Raw genomic sequence first — 19,906 nt, 5'->3', positions numbered from 1 at the left:
ATCCCTTATAATCATCTCTATCTTTTTTTGTCCCTCGCATTTCTAAAATTCATAACTGATATGAAAACAAACATATTTTAAATACCTTACTTAGGACCTTCATTATCCCTTTACTCAAAATTATCATAATGATAAAACAATATATGTTTAATATTGACTGGATGTTTATGATTCATAAACTAAAAATAGTTAAAAACACTTAAAACTTTAATATTTTAAAGGGGTAATGATATTTTCATTAATTGGGTCAGAAGGAGCTAGAAATCCTCCACTGAAGTGAAGACAGAGAGAACATGAAACTTTCAAGAACCTGTCAAATCTTCAAGACAGCAATACATCTTTGAAAATAAGAGTCAAGCAGCCAAGCACATTAAGTTAGATTCCTTTTATTTTTTAATTGCAACACAGCAAAAAAAAAAAAAAGGAAAAATGTATTCTTTTTAGACAGGGCGTTTGTTTACACCAACTGTAAAACAAACGAGGAAGTTCTGGATCTTCATCTTTCCTTTTTCATAGTCTCAGGATAGACTGAAAAACAAAAGGACAAATATAAGTATTGCAAAAGGGCACATGTTTTACAAATCTATTTAAGTGAGTGCCAAGTTGCTTAGATGGCCTTTCTGTAATTGCACAAGTAAAATTAATTAAAGCCTTCCCTACATGCATGGTTGCTGAATTCTTCATTGGACTAAGAAAGAGGATAAACCATAATATTATTAAATCCTCTCTTCATCACTGATACATGTCATCAGATGCCTCTGGCTTTAAAGCCAAATATTTTCATCATCATTTCTCAGAGTCATTTTACTAACACCTACTTCTTGTTATCATAAAAAAATTCTTCTCAAGTTCAGCATGTTGATACATTGAAAAGGCTGTAGCAGATTACTCAATACAAAAGTTTATATCACTTGTCATCACTTGTCATCCCGTTGATCTTTGATTTGCTCGAGCGGGAGAAAAGTTTATATAAGGTTCATATTCTCTAATAAAAAGAATATGTTGTTGAGCTTTAAAATTGAGTTTCACATAAATTGAGTCATCTGAAATCATTGCAATTAACTGTTTTCTGCAAACCGCAAAGAAAAACATTCAGATGATCCAACCTAATACCTAAAGTCTCCCACTGCTGAACCACTGCTTAGTTGAATCATTGTAGAATGTGTAATATTAGGTTAGAACAGAACAGGGCGAATGGTCAGTTGGCAAATAGGCAGTTGATCACTGCTATTTTCAACAATAATTTTATATAATTTAAATATATGTGTATATGTGCATATATATTTATATATGAATATTAATTTTGAAATGTGGTTCTACCTCTCACTAGCTGGGTAGTCCTTGAGTAATTTTCTAACCTAACCATTAATCTGTACTTTTAATTTTTTTCTCATAAAATTGAAACATTTGTAGTCAACTTACATAACTATTTAGCACTTAAGTTTGCATACATATCTGTCTGTCTGTCTGTGTCTGTGTATGTGTGTAGAGAGAGAGAGAAAGAGAGAGAAAAAGAGAGCAAGCTTAGAACAGTGATTTGCACTCTCCTCTGTTTGCGAATGGTCAGTTGATCATTGCTATTTCAATAATGATTCCATATTAGTTAAATATATGTGTCTATATACATTTATATACTTATAGTATAATTACCTGAGATGCTTGTGATTGTGCTGGTTAAGCTAAGGCTGCTTGGCTTGAAGCAATGAGTTTTGGACCCTGAATACAAAAAAAGACAACAGAGATGGGGAAAATCAGCATTACAATTAAAAACTAAATATTTATATATAGTCATTAGTGAGTGCAAAATAATTGTATACATATTCTTTTATTCCAATTTAGTACGGGAGTCTCCAGTTCAAAGTTTAATACCAACAGAATTAAAAAGTTATTGTACTCTCCTAGAGGGAAATAGTAAATGATTTAAAAATTTAATTGCAAATTTATTTTCCAACCAATCTATGAAATCAAGACTCGGACTCAAACAATTACATTTTTCATTTTTCACTTAAGTGCTTTAATAAGCCATGGTTTTGGTGCAATGATACTGATGCTAAAAGAGTTTAGGCCTGATAACGGTTTATAACAATATTTATAAACATCATAACCTTGGAAAAAGAAAAAATATTTTAAATATTTAATAATGACCCCAGATTTCCAAAGGCATTTAAGTTATTTTTTACATTGTTTTATGTAGATAAAGGTTCCTGTCCCACGTGTATGGACTGTATCCTTCAGATACAGCAGTCCCAGGTTCTAGCCTGGTCCAATGCAACAACAAAGAAAACTAGCTATATTCAAATGAAGATAAGCCCAGTACCTCTGTAGCAAAGCAAGCTTCTTTGTCCTCAGCTCCACAGCACTTCTCTACGAAAGCTGCAAATTCTGCCATAACTGGTTTCAGCTGTTCTTCAGTTGCCTTGGGTTTGTGTTTCAGTAGTTCAACGAGTGCACTACAGTGAAATTAAAAGAATAAAATAAAACAAGAAAAGGGTTACTAACAGAAAGAAAAATGGAGACAGTAACACACCAATTCTATTGCTTAAAATAAAGATTTGTAGTCCAGCAACCTGAGGTTGAGGCCCACTGTCATTCCTCTGCCAATGTATGCTTCAACATTCTCATTGGCACAGTGAAGAAAATAAAATAAATCTTCCTAAAAGTGATGGAAGGATCAAATTAATAATCAATATAAATTACCCAACATCTGCAGCATCAATAAATCCCAGTGGATCGATAAATTGTTTTTTTTTAGTAAGCCACCTGAAACAATCATTTCATTATATTTATATATTGCTCAGATTTTAGATGTTATTATCATGAACTTTTTATCTCTTGAAGAGATTAATTTGAACCTTAAAAACCCTTAATTACGGGGCTGGAGCGATAGCACAGCGGGTAGGGCGTTTGCCTTGCACGCGGCCGACCCGGGTTCGAATCCCAGCATCCCATATGGTCCCCTGAGCACCAGCAGGGGTGATTCCTGAGTGCAGAGCCAGGAGTGACCCCTGTGCATTGCCGGGTGTGACCCAAAAAGCAAAAAAAAAACAAAACCCTTAATTACCTTGAACTCCACTAATAGTTTCTAATCTGGGAATCTGTATAATTGCTCTTTGAAATTTGCCTCTATTCAGTGTTATTAGATGGGAGGTCATAGGTAACAAAATTATCCTAACTCATAGAAACTGGTGGTTTTCTTCCAGTGGTATATGATTAGAGAGCAAGAGAAAAGAGAGTTAGTGGGAATGCTACTCTTAAATATATGTTTAGTACTAGAATGCAGCAAAGATACTAAAAAATCTTATTTATGTTGCTAAATTTCATGCAATTCTAAACCCTCTGAGAGCAATCAGGAGCTGAGGGCTAGAACTCACATATCTAGAGATCATTTATCCAAATTCCATTCTATTATTAAAAGAAAAAAAGATGTTCTACTGAGTGAGAGAAACTTTTTCACCCTACCATCTGACAAGAAATTCAAAAATCAACAACAACCCCCTCAAACAATTCTATCAAAAAAAAATGAAAAGCAAAACAGATACTTCTCAAAAGTTTACCAGCTTGAGGACTTGCCTTATGTGTGGGGTACCTTGGAAAACACTGAAAATAACCATTTGTGACTAAAAATAAATTTGCTTATGATTTCTGATAATTTTGTGTCCGAACAAATACATAACTTCATTGCTCAGTTTGCTGTTGTTTGCTGAACAAGACCTAAAATGTTATCCTGCTTTGGCTTTTAGATATGGATTATTCTAAATGATTTGGAAGCAAAATTAAAATTGTTTTTGTTAAGTTACTGTCACTGTCACTGTCATCCCGTTGCTCATCGATTTGTTCGATTGGGCACCAATAATGTCTCTCATTGTGAGACTTGTTGTTATTGTTTTTGGCATATTGAATACGCCATGGGTAGCTTGCCAGGCTGTGCCGTGCGGGTGCTATGCTCTCGGTAGTTTGCTGGGCTCTCCAAGAGGGGCAGAGGTTTTTTTTAAGTTAGAAAACAAAAAACTATCTAAGTTGGGTTCTTGACCAACTTAAAGAGGTCAACTCTTAAATACTCTTTTCTAAGGTATGTGATTATTTCATAAGACAGTTGCTCATTTCAAATTAGAGTCCTCATTATCAAATTATAAACTCATGAAATAAGGAAACACTCCTCACGCTTGTTTCTTGAATTGTTTCTCAGAATCAGGAAGTGTGCAGATGTCTGCATGGAAGGTGAACATCTCAGCGTTGAAGTCTTTGGGAACATATGTTTCATCAGCTTCCAGAGCAGAAAAGCATGGACGCCTGTTCACCAGGGATTCGGAGCAGCATTTGGTAACCTTGTCGCTGACAGGAGTCTTGTCGTGCAACACACACAACCGGTTCAGGACCACAGACAGCTAAAGAGCAACGGAAGAATAGAAACTCAAATGAAGCACAATTGGAAAGTTTTTCATGAATTCCTACTTTCTAAGTAACAATAAAAATGTTTTGTACTTTAACATTAAAAATGTTTTGTATTTTAACTAACAATACTGAATTCAAGGTTGCTTGGAGGTCGTGATTTGCTACAAATAACAAGAGTTGCAATACTATGTGATCTTCTCCAGGAATGGGCAGTGACTCAACTTCATTGACAAGGAAAACAAAAGGGATTATATCAATCTAAGACTTTTCTGCGCCGTAAAAGGAACAATCATTAAAATAAAAGCCATCTCCTAGTGGGAGAAAATAGTTATGCATATCCACTTGACAAAGGGCTAATATTCAAGTTGTATTCATCATTATTTATCATCAAAGAGATGAAAATCACGATGATTATGAGTTTCATCTCACATCTATCAAAATAGTCTATATCCAAAAAAGACAGAAACCAGTGTTGCAGATAAGTGGAGAAAAAAAATCACCATTCTTCACTATTGTTGGAAATGTAAATTGGTTCAATTTAAAAACGTTCTTGCTTCACCAAAATAAAAATAAGAAATTAAATGTTTGAAACAAGCTTTGCTAAACATATTCGTGTGGAGGGAAATTGTCTTATACTTATGCATTAAATAAAAAAACGAAAGAGGGGCCAGAGCGATAGCAGAGTGGGTAAGGTGCTTGCCTTGAATATGGCTGATCCAGGTTTGATCACCAGCCTTCCACATAGTCCCCTGAGCACTGTCAGGAGTGATTCCTGAGCACTATCAGGAGTGACTCCTGAGCACAGAGCCAGGAGAAAGCCCTGAGCATCACAGGCTGTAGTCATCCACACCCCCCAGCCCACCAAAAAGATAAAAATAAAAATAAGTGAAAGTTCTTTTGTAAATGCCAGCATTAAGAAACTAAATATTACGGAATTTTGTTAAAAATAATTGGGATCTTATCTAAATCTTCAGTGTGATGGTCAGAATAGGATAGGCAAGCCAAGTTCTAGTTTCTACTGGCTAGGTAGGTTGGTGTATGCATGTGTGGGCATGCTCAGACGCGCGCACACACACACACACACACACACACACACACACACAGCCATCCCTGATTCTGAAATTTAGCATCTTCAGTGTCAAAAAGCAAAAACTCATTATTATTAACTGTAAACCCTGAACGACCGGTTTGAGGCTCTTCTTGTTCCTGGAGCGAGCAGATATCAAGATATCATTGGTCTACAGTAGCACTCGACAGGAACAAATGGAGACATTACTGGCACCCATACTGTACTCTTTTTCTTAAGACTTACATAGTCTTCAGCACAGGGCAATCTCTCTCCTTCAGCGAGTGAACAGCATTTGGTTCCTACTTTTCCTAGATTTCTGGAAACCTCTACAAGAGTTGGAGTTGACACTTGGGGCATTTTCTTGGTGTAACGAATTAAAAGCCTGCAACAAAATAATAATACATGTGGTTTTTATCCAGGCAAGAAACCATCTTTAAAAGGTGAAGCAGAGAACACTTTCCCCAAATAAAAAAAAAAAACAAGAGTGGATCGGAAAAATGTTGTCCTGAATAACTAGGTAAGACTGAATTTGAATTCAGCTATGGTGTAAAATCCTAGAAAAATGATTTACCTTATAATAATTCTGTGACAATATATTTATGAATTATCCATCTTTTGTTCTACTGGGAGCTTAATATTTTTATATATGCATATATGTGCTATATATGATATTAGCAATGTGCTAAATTTGAAAACCATTTTCTAATTTTTAGGATGATAAAAATGTACCTGATTCAATAGGAATGGTTAGTTATTATCCCTAGCACCCACAGTTCAGAGAGAGCTATCATGGATATGCTCAATGATAAACGTCTATTAAATATGTATTTCTTCTTGTCTTTACCTTCTTAAATAAAGATTGGTTAGATAAAGAATCTATCAGCTTAGATATTACTTTTTGAACTGTTGCTCTTTGAAGTCTTCTATTATTTCCTGTTTATTCACATGTTTTGTTTACCCATGAAATATTTCTTAACCTTCATGGCGGCAACCTCAACTCTTGAAATACGAAGGAAAAAATAACAAACTTGGTAGCATAAGACTTGAGGTTCCCAGTATAAAGATTAAGAAATAACTCATGGGTTATTTTTTCTTTCTGTTTCAAGAGCTTAATTTTTTAATTGCATTCAAATACAGATCTTTCTGTCCCATCAACTATTTTGCCCTTTCTTCTTTGGTCTTTTTTGAAGACTAGGATTTAAAATGAATACTGTATTTTATGATTCAAAGTTCTACATTAAGTATTTAATTTTATTAAAATTTAAAAAAGCAAAATTTTGATTTTAAAACATAGCCAGTAAATACAAATACTTACGCATTTTGGAAGCCATATTCCTGAAGGTTACCATAAAGTTCACAGTTATGTTTGACTAAATTCTGAGGCTCATCTATGAGAGGTTTAAGTTCATCAAACTGAAAGATAAAAGAATTGTTTACAGTATTTCACCTGAGGACTGGATGCAGCTTATTTTATACTGAATAAACATTCTCCAGGTAAAGTAAGTTATTTCTTCACTTGGGCTGGAGCGATAGCACAGCGGGTAGGGCGTTTGCCTTCCATGCGGCCGACCAGAGTTCGATTCCTCAGCCCCTCTCGGAGTGCCCAGCAAGCTACCGAGAGTATCTTGCCTGCACAGCCGAGCCTGGCAAGCTCCCCGTGGCGTATTCAGTATGCCAAAAACAGTAGCAATAAGTCTCACAATGGAGATGTTACTGGTGCCTGCTCGAGCAAATTGATGAGCAACTGGATAACAGTGGTACAGTGATTTCTTCACTTATTTCCAAAGTCAAGCAAATATAGGTTTGATGCCAAAAAATGCATCCAGACTGCTTATTGGGTAAGATGTATAGCATAAGTAGTTAAGAATCTCCAAGCTCCAGAGTACAAAGTTAGTATTTGACCCTTGTCATTTGACTTATTTTCTCCTGTGCAACTTTACTTCCTGTTTCCAAGTTTCAAAACTCTCGCCTCTAAAATAAAATAACAATAGTACTGACCACAGAAAACTGCTCTGGAAACCATGAGAGCTAATGAAATTGTACCTGACACATAGTAAAAGCTCAGTAAAAGATGGTTATATTGGATCATTATTTTTAAATCATCTCTCTAGTCAGATCCTCAGATCTCTGAGATAAGAGATTTTAACCTTGATCTCTGGTATGTGTGTGTGGAATGTGGTTGCAGTTCCCTTGCTTGGCATCTAGTAGGTTATCAGACTTTCTAGAAGAAAATCAGAGTGTCATCTGTTCTAAAGTTTGGAAATCTCTGAATATACCAAGGGTGCTAAATAATCTATACTAATAGTCAGAATCCAAGTCAGCTATACTAACATGGCTAGAAACCCATTTTAGCATAGCGAAGTATAGCATAACAGTCCCTAGGTTTCTTCAAAATGATCTAAAAATATTCCAAATGAATAGATTTCACAATCTTCCTTTGAACTAAGGAAAAAAATATAAATCCAAGGTGTTTGGGTGTGTACTCATATATGTGTGTGTGTGTGTGTGTGTGTGTGTGTATGTCTGACAAATATTGGAATTACATGAACTCTCTTTATATCTAAATTAAGACTTGTAATTAACACTTACGTTTATTTTATCTTATGTTATCTCCAGGCGTATTAAAAAGACAAAAAGCATAGCAAAATTTGTGCCTTTTTTGTTTTTGTTTTATTTCCCTCACTGGGAACGTTAGACTATGGCTGAGTCGGGATCTCCTCATTACCTGCCTTGCACCAGGGATTAAGCTCGAGAACTCACACCTTGGTGCCTCCTTAAGCACTGAGTCAGCCTCTGAACACTTTCTCAAACATCAGAACTGGCCTATTCACTGGTGCATGCAGAAGTATCACAAACACTTTGAGCCCTTGAACTATCTTCTGGGCCACCATAGCCAAGCCTTCATGAGATACAGGTCGTAAGGTCTCAGATTTTTTTCCCCCTAAACTACTCTAGGTTTTATCATCCATTTGATTACAGAACTATTATTATTTTTCTTATGAAGTTTAAAGGCACAGAATTGAAATTCTCTCCAGCAAAGCTTTAAGTTATAGTTTACAACATTTTATAGGTCCATAGTTTTATGTTGTCCTTGCTGGCATGATCAAAGTGCTACCTTTTTTTCCCCTTTAAGAAACCTACCACTGGGGCTGGAGCCATAGCACAGCGGGTAGGGCGTTTGCCTTGCACGCAGGTCGCAGATCGACCTGGGTTCGATTCTCAGCATCCCATATGGTCCCCCACATCGCCCCGCCCCCAGCACTGCCAGGAGTAATTCCTGAGTGCATGAGCCAGGAGTAAGCCCTGTGCAACCCAGGTGTGACCCCCAAAAAAAGCAAAAAAAAAAAAAAGAAAGAAAGAAAAGAAACCTACCACTTTGGCATAGCAGGCGGGAGGGTCACCGGTGGCGCAGCACTTCTCCAGGACGGCTTCATAGCCCTTAGCCAGGCGGAGCAGCATCACCACGGAGTACTCAGGGTGTCTTCTCGACAATTCATACAGGAACCTAAATCCAACAAATATAATGGAGATATAGTTGGGCAAGAGGTAAAAATAATTACGTTCGCTTCAAAAATAGCTCTTACACCATGAATTTGATTAGACTCCACGCAGTATGAGTTTGACTAAACACCGGGCAGTAAAGCTTAGTGGTAAGGGGCTTGAGGTTCAGTGAAAAGTACACACATTGGTCTGAGTGGTTTCAGAAAAGAAAAAAAAACACACACACATTAAAATCCTGGCTCCGGGGCCAGAGCCATAGTACAGCGGGTAGGGCGTTAGCCTTGCAACATGTTCGACCTGGGTTCAATCCCTGGCATCCCATATGGTCCCCCAAGCAGTGCCAGGAGTAATTCCTGAAGGCTGAGCCAGAAATAACCCCTGAGCATCGCTGAGTGTGAGCCAAAAAGCAAAAATTAAAAATAGGTAAATAAATGAAACATAGAAATAAAAGCGTCTTAAAAATAAATAAATAAATAAATAAATAAAATCCTGACTCATTAAAACTATCAAAATTGTAATTCCCTCTTCTGTAGAATGGATATTATTATTATTATTATATCCATCTAATAAGGTAGATTATAAGAAACACATAGTATAATCTATAAGGAGTGCACACATAATCTGCCCGCGTGGCCGAGCACCTGTCCCCCGCATCTCCCCTCTTGAGACGTATGCTCTCATGGTTTCCTATCTAAAGCTGGGATGTGTGTACGGGCTCTCTCCACCCTTGGAGAAGCCCGCGTTCTCTCCTGAGTGCATTACTCTTCTCTCTTACTCTCCACTCTCCCATTTTTCTCTTCTTCCTTCCCTTCAAAAATCCTCCAAATAAAATCTGTTTTACTTAAAAAAAAAAGTACACAGCCTTATTAGATTAAAAGTTTAATGAATGAAACTTATTACTTATTTACTATGTATATATTTTTGGCTTTGTATTATATCTCAAAAAAATTGAAATTAATAGATGATTCCTAAACTCTTATTGCTCTTCTCTTTATGAATGAAATCTTGAAGGGCACATAATTTTATGAAATATTGTTTAGTGTACTTTACACCATTATTATAATCCAGCAATAAAAATGCAATTTATATTCACAATTAAGTGTCTATATGTAATCATTTTTTTTTTATTTACTGCATTGTGCCTTGCCATGCTACTGGACTTCACATGCAAAGAACCTAGTAGGCAGAGTCCATAGCTCACTGCATACATTTTCTGCTGTCAAATAGATATATACAGAGATAGCCTATATTCACACATATGTAGTATAGTAAGTTCAAGAAGCACTTTTGAATGAGTAAATAATGATTATTGTACATATAAACAAAATGTTTCTAGAGGTAGTTCCAGAAATATCCCCAAGGTATAAAAATGAAACAAAATAGAAGTAAAAAATTAAATGGTCATTTATTATTTTGTAATGTTATCACTGATTAAGCTTTGTATTCCCCGCCCTCCTCCAGAGCTTAAAGGCTGGAGAGAAAGAGATAAAAAAAAAAAAGTAGAAAAATGGAAATTATAGCAAATCCAAGGGAAAGTCAAGCACATCTCCTTAAGTCCTAAAACATATAAAAGACATGAAAGGAAAGCTTATCCACTTACGTGCCCAGGAAGACATCTTTTGCCTCTGCATAGTTTTTGCAAACTTCCTTATCTTCAACAAAGTCAGCTTCTATTGGGGACAGGTCAGCAGGCATGTCATCCTTCTCTAGCTCAGCAATGCAGTGGCCTTTTTCCAACAATGGCTTCTCACAGCACTTCCCCAGTTTGCTGGAGATTGAGTCTTTATTGTCACACATGTACTTGCCGAGCTCCACCTAGAGCAATTAGATGGGAATAGCTCACTGTTAAATGATGATATGATTTCCCCTCAGATTTTAATCTCATGGCCAACATGCTCATTTTACCATATTTCACTTCTTAATCATGCCAGATATTTTGTTTTATTTTTGTTTTGGGGCCACACCATGGCTTACTCTTGGCTCTGCACTCAGGACTGTTGTTACTTAGAGGTCCACATGAGGTGCCAGGGGGAACTTGGGTCAACCACATGCAAGGAAGCACCTTAAGCACTGTCTCATCCATCTCCTTCCCAGAACGAATGGCAAAATGTTTTTTTTTTTTTTCAGAAAAGGGGGATATGAACATGATGTGAAGCTTTTAGTGTTACAGAAAAAATAGGCACAATGAAAAAAACAAATGACCACAGTTCTGTGGTGAAATGCAGGTATTTCAAGGTATATATTTGATCTGTTGTCTCAAACCTGGAGACCAAGAGGAAACTCCTAAAACACTACTATTCACTTAAGAGGCTAGTCAGTAGTAGAACAATACACTTGTTATTTATTAATAACAATACTATTGTTAAAACATTTGATTTTTAAATTTAAGCCCAATACTATATTTTGTAAGCATTTTTCCCATACTCAGCACAGATAGCTAAAACAAAAAATAATAGTAAAGTGTGAGGTTTTTTTTAAAGTTAATCAACATCATAGTTCCAAGGTCTTCTTATACATCACCCTTAAATTTCCCAGGAAGTATCCTGAAAGATTAGGATTCCGGTCTTTGGTCATATTTTAATATTTGAGGAAAAGAGATATTATACTAAATAGATGTGCATTTATTGCAGTTAATTGAGAAATACTAGAGATGACTAGAAATTATTTCTAAAGATCTCTTCAGATACCAAAGCTATATAACTCTACCCCATATGACCCCCAAACTATTGTAAAAATCTGTCTTTGTAGATATCCTACTTTAATGTGACTCTTTGTTCTCAGTCAGAATGTGACTGAAAAGGATTAAAAATTAGAAAGTACGTTTATCGGGTCATTTAGTGAGGAAGATAGATTAAATAAAACAGTACTCTGGTATTGAATATGCCAAAAACAGTAACAATAAGTCTCTCAATGAGAGTCGTTACTGGTGCCCACTCGAACAAATCGATGAGCAACGGGATGACAGTACTCTGGAGTGGGAAAGGATTGAGCAGATTAGACTTTGAAGACAGTCTCAAATGACTCTCAGCTGTTATCAATTATACTAAATAAAGTTATTCCACCAAATGAGCACATAAAATACCAAGGAGCATACGAAGATTCCTTACCCTGTCATCTGCACATTCAAGCAGGTCACCGTGGCAGCATTCTTTGTTGATCTTGGTGAGATCTGTCACTATCTTGGAAATCTCTGCAAAGTCGGCGTTGGGGAATTTCTGACTTAGGCGAGCTACGGCCCTAGAAAGAAAATCATTTCATCAAAACATCATTAGCCCACTATATTTTGGGAGAAAGTGCTAAAAAATTGCAACTATGAAGAAAATTTAGAACAAGATACACAGAACAAATAATTAAAATCCTCTTGTTCTTATTTGAAGCTAGTTTTGAGCTAAATTTCATTTTAAGGCAAACTGTTTCACTGTGATGAAAATGGGAGAAAGAGAATCAAAAGATTGCTGTATTCAGATGACGCATATGACACCATCATCTTATGTCATTTTATGACACCATAAATGTCATAAAACTTGTTATTTTTTAATCAAATAAAATACATTATTCCTGATTGCTGAAGTTCTTTGAAAAAAGAAAGTTCATAGCTTCTCAATTCGTTTCAGCCTCCTAAATTTAATTTTTTTTGAAAAAAAAACCCTTCTTTCTCCAAACCAATCATGCCTGATTTTCATTGTATTTTATTTTATGTTGATGCTGATTTATTAATAAATTTATAATATTTTGGTGGTGTTAATGGTAGAGAAGATGAGATAGCTCAACTGGTGGCTTTCAAAGAGTGTGCAAACTGTCTATTATTTTTATTTATCTCCTACTGACATTGACTCACATTGATTAGGAAAAAAGCCATGGGAAAGTGAGGTCTTCTTGGCTTTTGTATTTAAGGATTCTCCGAGAGTAAAATGAATAAGATAAAATCAAACGTCCAGGCACAATTAACATATTAAAAACATACTAGAGTCACAAGAAAGTCAGAGACGATTTTAGCAGCTGAATTTAATTACCAGACATAAGGGATAAGTAGATGCTATGAGATAATGGGGGCATGATGAAGTTAAGTAAAAGATCTTAAAAATAATGGATCTTTAGAATAATCTCCATCTCTTTGTAAATAAATAGATGTCTTGACATCAGTCCTGTAAGAAAAATACTATCAAAAATTCTTAACCTTAACCTTCTTTGAAAAAAAATTTTAATAATGACAAATTCTGATTGATGTTCTAATTTCACCTCTTAAGTTTTCTACCTTTTAGTTTTATACCTTTTGTAATAAAAATATCTTTTAAAAATGATAATAAAATATGTTTGTGAAAACAGTGCACAAGATGCCACTTCAATATACAATTTTTTAAACAAGCCATTATCGCTTATATCATTAAAGAGACACAAACTAAATATACCATGCTTTGAAAGCTCTCTCTCCAAATTTTTCAATGCCAGCACACTTGAATCTCTGTTTGGCACCTGAAGTCATTACGCTTTCCTTCAGATCATCAATCTACAAAAAAATAATAATAATTTTAGGAAAGAAATGTAAAAAGATATTCTGTATGAAACACACCTCTCTGTGTTCACAGGTGACTATGCCAATTTAAATTGTAAAGAAATCATTTCTCCCCAATTTCCAAATACTACTGGTAAGTAGTTATTTTGCCATGTAAGAACATGAATGATCAGTTTATTCATCGTGTAAGGTTAAGAACCAGCATAGAGGCATTGCTAGGAAAAGGACTCTAAATGGGCAAAGGAGAAACAGAAAAACTGACTTCTTCCATTTGCATATAATACATTTCAACCCTTCCTCCAATTCTTGAATCTCAAGAAAAGAAAATGCAGCACATAATACTCAAAGATGAATAAACAACCCAGACTCCTAAATTTAAATTTTTGGTTTGAATTCCCACCCCAACTTATGAAAAAAGAAAAAGAAAAAGAGGACTCACTAAAAGATAAACCAGAAGTGAAACCTTATGTGGTTCAATTTTACAAATGTATTTCTCCATTCCACTATAGGAATCAAACCCCCAAAATTGTGGTGGAGTATTTAGATACATACATACTGATTCCCTTTGTCAGGTTTACTCTAGCCAATCTTGGAAGAAAGAGTAAAAGAAGCTGGAGGTCTTCAGTGAAGATAAAAGATCTTTGTAGGGGAATAAGAGGGAGGAAGGGCTTTTTGACCATGCAAACATATTTGTATCATAAAGTTACTATCCTTAAATCTATCCCTATGAGGGCCAAATCTGAGGATTGAGTCTAGTTGGTTTGGGGGAGGTGAGGTCTACACCACACCTGTAGAGCTCAGCTCGGGATACATTCCCTGGGGACCACACATGATGCAGGGATTTGAATCGGGGTCTGCTGCTTAATCCCTATACTGTCTCTCCAGCTCTGAGAATTGAGAGAAAATAAAGGTGGTGCTTTTATTATTTTAAGTAATACCTTTGGAGTCAGACAGGCAGCTTTGTCAGCAGCTGAGCAGCATTCTGCTAAAGCATCTTTATATTTCTGGGCATAGTAAAGGAGTTCTGGAGCATAAAAGTAAGGATATCTTCTTGCAACTTCATACAAGTACCTACATTTTGAAACAGGAAAGAGGCAATCATTCTTCTATAGCACGCAGCATAAGAGGAACAATTCTAAGATTCACCCCACATTGTCTACACTGCCCCCAAGCCCCAGGTGATTTACTAATTTAGCTCAACTTTACACACTATAACTTTACCTCTGTCGCCCTACCTCAGTGTAAGAGTAAATGTATAAACATATATTTAAATATACAATACACTTGTATGTACAATTAAAAACATACATACACTTGTATGTCTATACCACAGACACACTAGTTATTGACTAAAACAAAATAACTTCTGAGAATAAATAGATGCCTTCATCATATTTTAATACGTATCAACCTCACATGTTTATACAAAGCCTAGTATTCTTCAATGTTTATCTCCAAAAATCTGTGACCAAAATTTTTATCACATAGAATTTCATAATATCAGATATTACTTCTTTGAAAAATGTCACGAAGAGCAAAGCTTCCAAATTCAATGTTTAAAAAGTGCATCCTTGTCATGATCTTGACTTACACTATAATTCTTAATTTGGGATTTTAAAAGTCTGATCACTTACTTTCCTGCGAACATCTGCGCATCTGCCTGGTAGGAAGCGCACAGTTCATCGACCGGAGGCCTCACCATCAGAGGGAAGCCTGGGTTGTCGTCTCTGTGCGAGGCGAAGCAATCAGCTCTCTCGGGCTCTTGCTTCTCGCAGCAGTCAGCCAACTCACCATACTTCTCACGAAGAGATGCCACTGTGCACAGTTTGTCCCCAAAGAGAGTAGGCTGAATGAAAGAGAACAAACTTGAAATTATAGGGCAAGGCTATATTTGCTTTATGCCCAAAGGAACCACGGCAGAGCCCGGCAAGCTCCCTGTGGCATATTCGATATGCCAAATACAGTAATGATAACAGGTCTCACTCCCCTGACCCTGAAGAGAGCCTCCAATCGTTGGGAAAAATGAGAAAAGAGAGGCTAACATCCCAGGGCGGGGAGGAATGGAGACATTTCTGGTGCCCGCTCGAGTAAATCGATGAACAACAGGATGACAGTGATACAGTGATACAGTGATCCCAAAGAAACAGGATGAAAATGTAATATACTGGCAAGCTGATTAGGAAATAATATAAAATCAACTTTGTTCTCAGGCTTAGAGTTTCCCTTGATTCAACAGTCTATGCATAGTTTTCATAAGAATTAACATCACACTATTATTCATGGTGGATATGGTAGAAACGCAAGAAAGGATAGCAAATGACTATAAAGAGTAAACATTAGTCCTAGTTTCAACTGAGCATAAATGTTTGTTATTTTTTATTACAATCATTATGATTAAAAATCAAGAAAAAATAATCTTATAAGCAGATTCATTCACATTAAGGTGCAATATGTTCAGGTGTTTTTTTTTTTATTTGATCTGTCCCCTCTTTTAGAAGTCTAGCTTTCGAGATATATAATTCAAAATGTGAGGAGTAATAGAATTTATCATATGTAAATCTATTGCATTAAAATATATAACTCCTCTATTCAACAAATTTTTGCTTAAAAACACATTTTTATGTGGATCTTTTCTATTACCTTTAATGTTTATTATCAAAATAGCTTTAACTTAAGGAAATTGAATTTACTAATTTTCAAAACTTTCATCATTTAAAATTTGTTCTTAGAAACGTATTATTTTTTTTTGATGATAAATTACAGGTTCTGTCTTGATGAAGAGAAATGAGAGGAGGAGAGTTTAAAATTGATAAGTATTTTTGAAATCTCTTTATCCTCAAAAGGTATATATAGATTAAGCAGTGAGAGAAACATAAACCTCTCTTTGGTGACCTGTCTGGAAAAACCAAAAGTTCAAAGTCCTTCAGAACAAATGAATTTCCTTATTTTTTCAATTTTATGTGATTCTATTACTAGTTCTAAATTGAGGATGATATATTTATAGGAGTGCTTGAGTGGCAAAATTAGCACAGGAATCAATTGAGTGAATTCTGAAGATATAAACCGTGTGTCACTCTTAATTCCTAAAACAAATCAAACACAGGAGTACTCCAGGGATGCTTTGGCCTGGCCTGACCTGGCCTGCTCGTGGACCGTCTGTGCCAGAAACTAAACTCAGTGCCTCACACATGCACTGAGTCCTTTGATCTACCACTTGAGCTACCTTCCTAACCCCCATGTTTCACATTTTAAAAAAAGGACCTTAAACAAATGTCTAGTTTTCATTTAAACACACTAACTTCTATGCCATCTCAATAAAAATATAATGTGAAATTGGTGGGAATAGCTAGGATATGCCTATCAGAGGAGATAAAACAATGCTGACACCCACTTGAGTGTTACTTATAAATAAGATTTGAAACCAATTGAGTTTTGGTTGAATCTCACTAAGCTGGGATGCCTCCACCCCTTTGGAATGTTGAACTTTACTTAAAATGAGATATAGAATCAGAATCTACTTACAAGTGACTTGTCACAGTTTGGACCTGACTCATCAGCAGCACATGCTTTTGCAAATTCATTTACTTCCTGCACTAATTTAACATGGTCTTCAAAAGGGCACTTCTGGAGATACTGAGAAAAGGCAATCAGCACTCTGAAACCAAGAAGATAAAAAAATGTAGCAAAAACAAATTGTTAGCTGGATATCATGCTACATTGCAAACTATGTGTCTATGTGCAGTTTATATCTCGTATCTTACTATTACCTGAGAGAGCATTCACATAAGCTATTATCTGAGACTGTATCAGCTATCTATGGCTTTGCAGAAAGAGAATGTTCTTTTATAAGTGTTCCTCTTATAATTAAATATCTGCCTCCAGTTCAATAGCTGTACACATATAGAGATGTGCACAAGCAAGCAAAGTATATTCTCGATCGACTTAATTATTAACATTAGAGATATGGCAAAACTCTCAATTATTTAAAACAAAAAGCAAAAGCCACACACATTCCTCATTTAATCAGTCTGTAGAATGACACTGACCTTCAGAGAATAAACTATTTTCTCATTTTTTATTGGGTAGGAAGTACTAAAATGCTCTGAAGAAAGAACAAATTTATTTATTGGTAAAGGAATTTACTAAATGAACAAAGTTGGTGGTTGTTGGAAGGGAAGAGAGAGGAGTGGTCCAGGTTAAAGGAGCCAACTGAATAGTGAGAGATGAAATTGACTTCTAGTGGTAAATATAATACAGTATGTATAGATTTATAGTATGTATAGATTTTTACTATGGTATACACCTGAACAATATATAATGTTATAGACTAGTTTTATTTCATTAAAAAAAATTGAGTCTCAGAGCCACATTGTCCAATATGGTAACCATTACTGTATGTGACGATACATATATACATATATATATATGTTAAAATTAGATACAGTTTAGGGCAGGAGAGATAGTACAGTAGCTAATGTGCTTGTATAGCATGCAGCCAACCAGAATTCAATCTGCAGCAATGCATATTGTCCCTCGAACCCTGCCAGGAATGATCTCTGAGCACAGATCCAGGAGCAAATTTTGAACACAGCTGGGTGTGACCCAAAAACCAATAAAAGGGAAAAAATTAAGAAAATTAAGTACCATTTCAATTTTTTGTCCTCAGTTTTACTTGCCATATTTAAAGTACTATTTAGCCACATGTGTTTTGGCTACTATATTAGACTTACTAAATTAGATGGCATTTATGCATAACATTTTTGTCAGTAGTACTGTTCCTCTAGACTCTAATGACTAAAGAATATAGGAACTTTAGAAGAATAAGAAATACTTTTAGAAGCATAAATTTGACTCTTTAATATTTTAACTTACAGTCCTTTGAAATTTTCTTCTCCCAAATCCTTGAACCGATGAGCAATTTCACTTTTGTCTGGGGGAGGGGAAGCAAGATTTGTTTAAATTCTAAAGAAAACAACTGGTTATGACATTATTTTTTGTAGTTCTCTGCATTTAAGTATTTATTTCCTTTAATGCAGTAGATCTGATTCATACATTAAATGCTAGCCTAATGGTTATTTTTTCTGCAATTAAACAGAAGTTATTAAATCACTACTGATACTATTTGTAAAACTCATTAAATATTTATAGCTTTATAATCAAACTTGGATGTGATATAATGTTCTTACATATTGCTAATTACTGAGAGCACAGTCTAAAATTAAAAATATAAGTATACTCTCTATTTATAACATTAATATTGGTTTTGTACTATAAAAATCAAAGTATACTGAACAAGGCTTTAGGAATTTTAAGTCATGAATTATATCTTCAACTATATCTTGTGAGGTTTACGTCACTCTAAATTGCTTCATATGCAGAAGGACTTAGAGCTACTAAACAACTCTCACCATTTCTTTCACCTAGGATTTAAAAAATATATTAACAAACACATTTACTAAGAATTCACAATTACAAAATTCTCCTAGAATCTACAATAGGTGCTAATGGAAAACATACTTCTTTAAGGATATAGGATTTATTAAAAATATATTTACAACAAAAATAGAAGCAAAGCAATAGAAAAAAATAGAATCCTTACGTGCATCTCGACGGAACACACCCCTGGAATAAGCAGAGTTGAAGAGGAAGAGAAGGGAAATAAAGGTTGCCCACTTCATTGTGCCAAAGGCTAGTGGGTCCTTAGAGGAGAAAAGTTTGAGTGGATAGAGAAAATCAGCTCTAATATAGTACTTGAACCAATAATTATAGATTATTAACTAGGCTCATCTCTGAATTTCATTGGCTCCCAACTGATTACAAAATTCAAAATATTCTTGCCCAAAGAGAGTGTTTGACTAAATCCCTTGCGTATGTTTGCCATCTGGAACTGGTTTATACACAAGACCTTATCAATTCATTAGTTTTGTAAATCCTATCAAATTTTACATAAGAGTTTAAATGATTTGTACCTGTCATTCATTATTATTTTTCTTTATGATTTAACACTTGAACATTTTAGCTTTTAATATTTTCAAAACATTATTCAACCAATGACAGCTTGCAAATAAGACTTATTAAATATCTTTATCTTTAATAAGACATATCTCTATTTTTAATAAGACATATTAAAGAATTACTAATTGCAAGTATATTTTAAATCAATAAGTATAATGAAAAAAATTGCACATGAACACACACATTACATGGTTCCATGTATTTTCATTGTTCTTGATATTGTTCTGTCCGAAAAAGCTGATATTAACTTGGGTGCAAACGGAAAAAAAAAGCCATGGGGCTGAAGACATAGTTCAGCAGTAGAGCACATGCCTTGCATCTATGAAAACCTGAGTTCAATTTCTGGCTGGAAGGAGAGAGGGAGGTAAAGGAAAGGAAGGAGGTCTTAAGACTGAGAGGGAGGGAGGAAGAAAGGA

At 35.2% G+C, this 19,906-nt stretch overlaps 1 protein-coding gene across 1 annotated transcript; it reads right to left on the bottom strand.

Moving 5' to 3' along the window:
- Window positions 1-370: 370 nt before the first annotated feature.
- ALB (albumin) lies at window positions 371-19,189 on the bottom strand. The gene is made up of 15 exons (XM_004617873.2): window positions 19,075-19,189; window positions 18,348-18,405; window positions 16,998-17,130; window positions 15,110-15,321; window positions 14,414-14,546; window positions 13,372-13,469; window positions 12,070-12,199; window positions 10,563-10,777; window positions 8,834-8,966; window positions 6,777-6,874; window positions 5,705-5,843; window positions 4,162-4,385; window positions 2,318-2,450; window positions 1,651-1,716; window positions 371-528 (listed from the first exon to the last, which is right to left on the bottom strand). Exons 1-14 carry the CDS (start codon window positions 19,151-19,153, stop codon window positions 1,675-1,677), a joined length of 1,827 nt encoding a protein of 608 aa, XP_004617930.2. The 5' UTR covers window positions 19,154-19,189; the 3' UTR covers window positions 371-528; window positions 1,651-1,674.
- Window positions 19,190-19,906: the final 717 nt, after the last annotated feature.

The sequence above is a fragment of the Sorex araneus genome, chromosome 5 (assembly GCF_027595985.1).
Source record: "Sorex araneus isolate mSorAra2 chromosome 5, mSorAra2.pri, whole genome shotgun sequence".
NCBI classification, from domain to species: Eukaryota; Metazoa; Chordata; class Mammalia; order Eulipotyphla; family Soricidae; genus Sorex; species Sorex araneus.
This window is presented reverse-complemented; position numbering and strand designations above follow the sequence as displayed.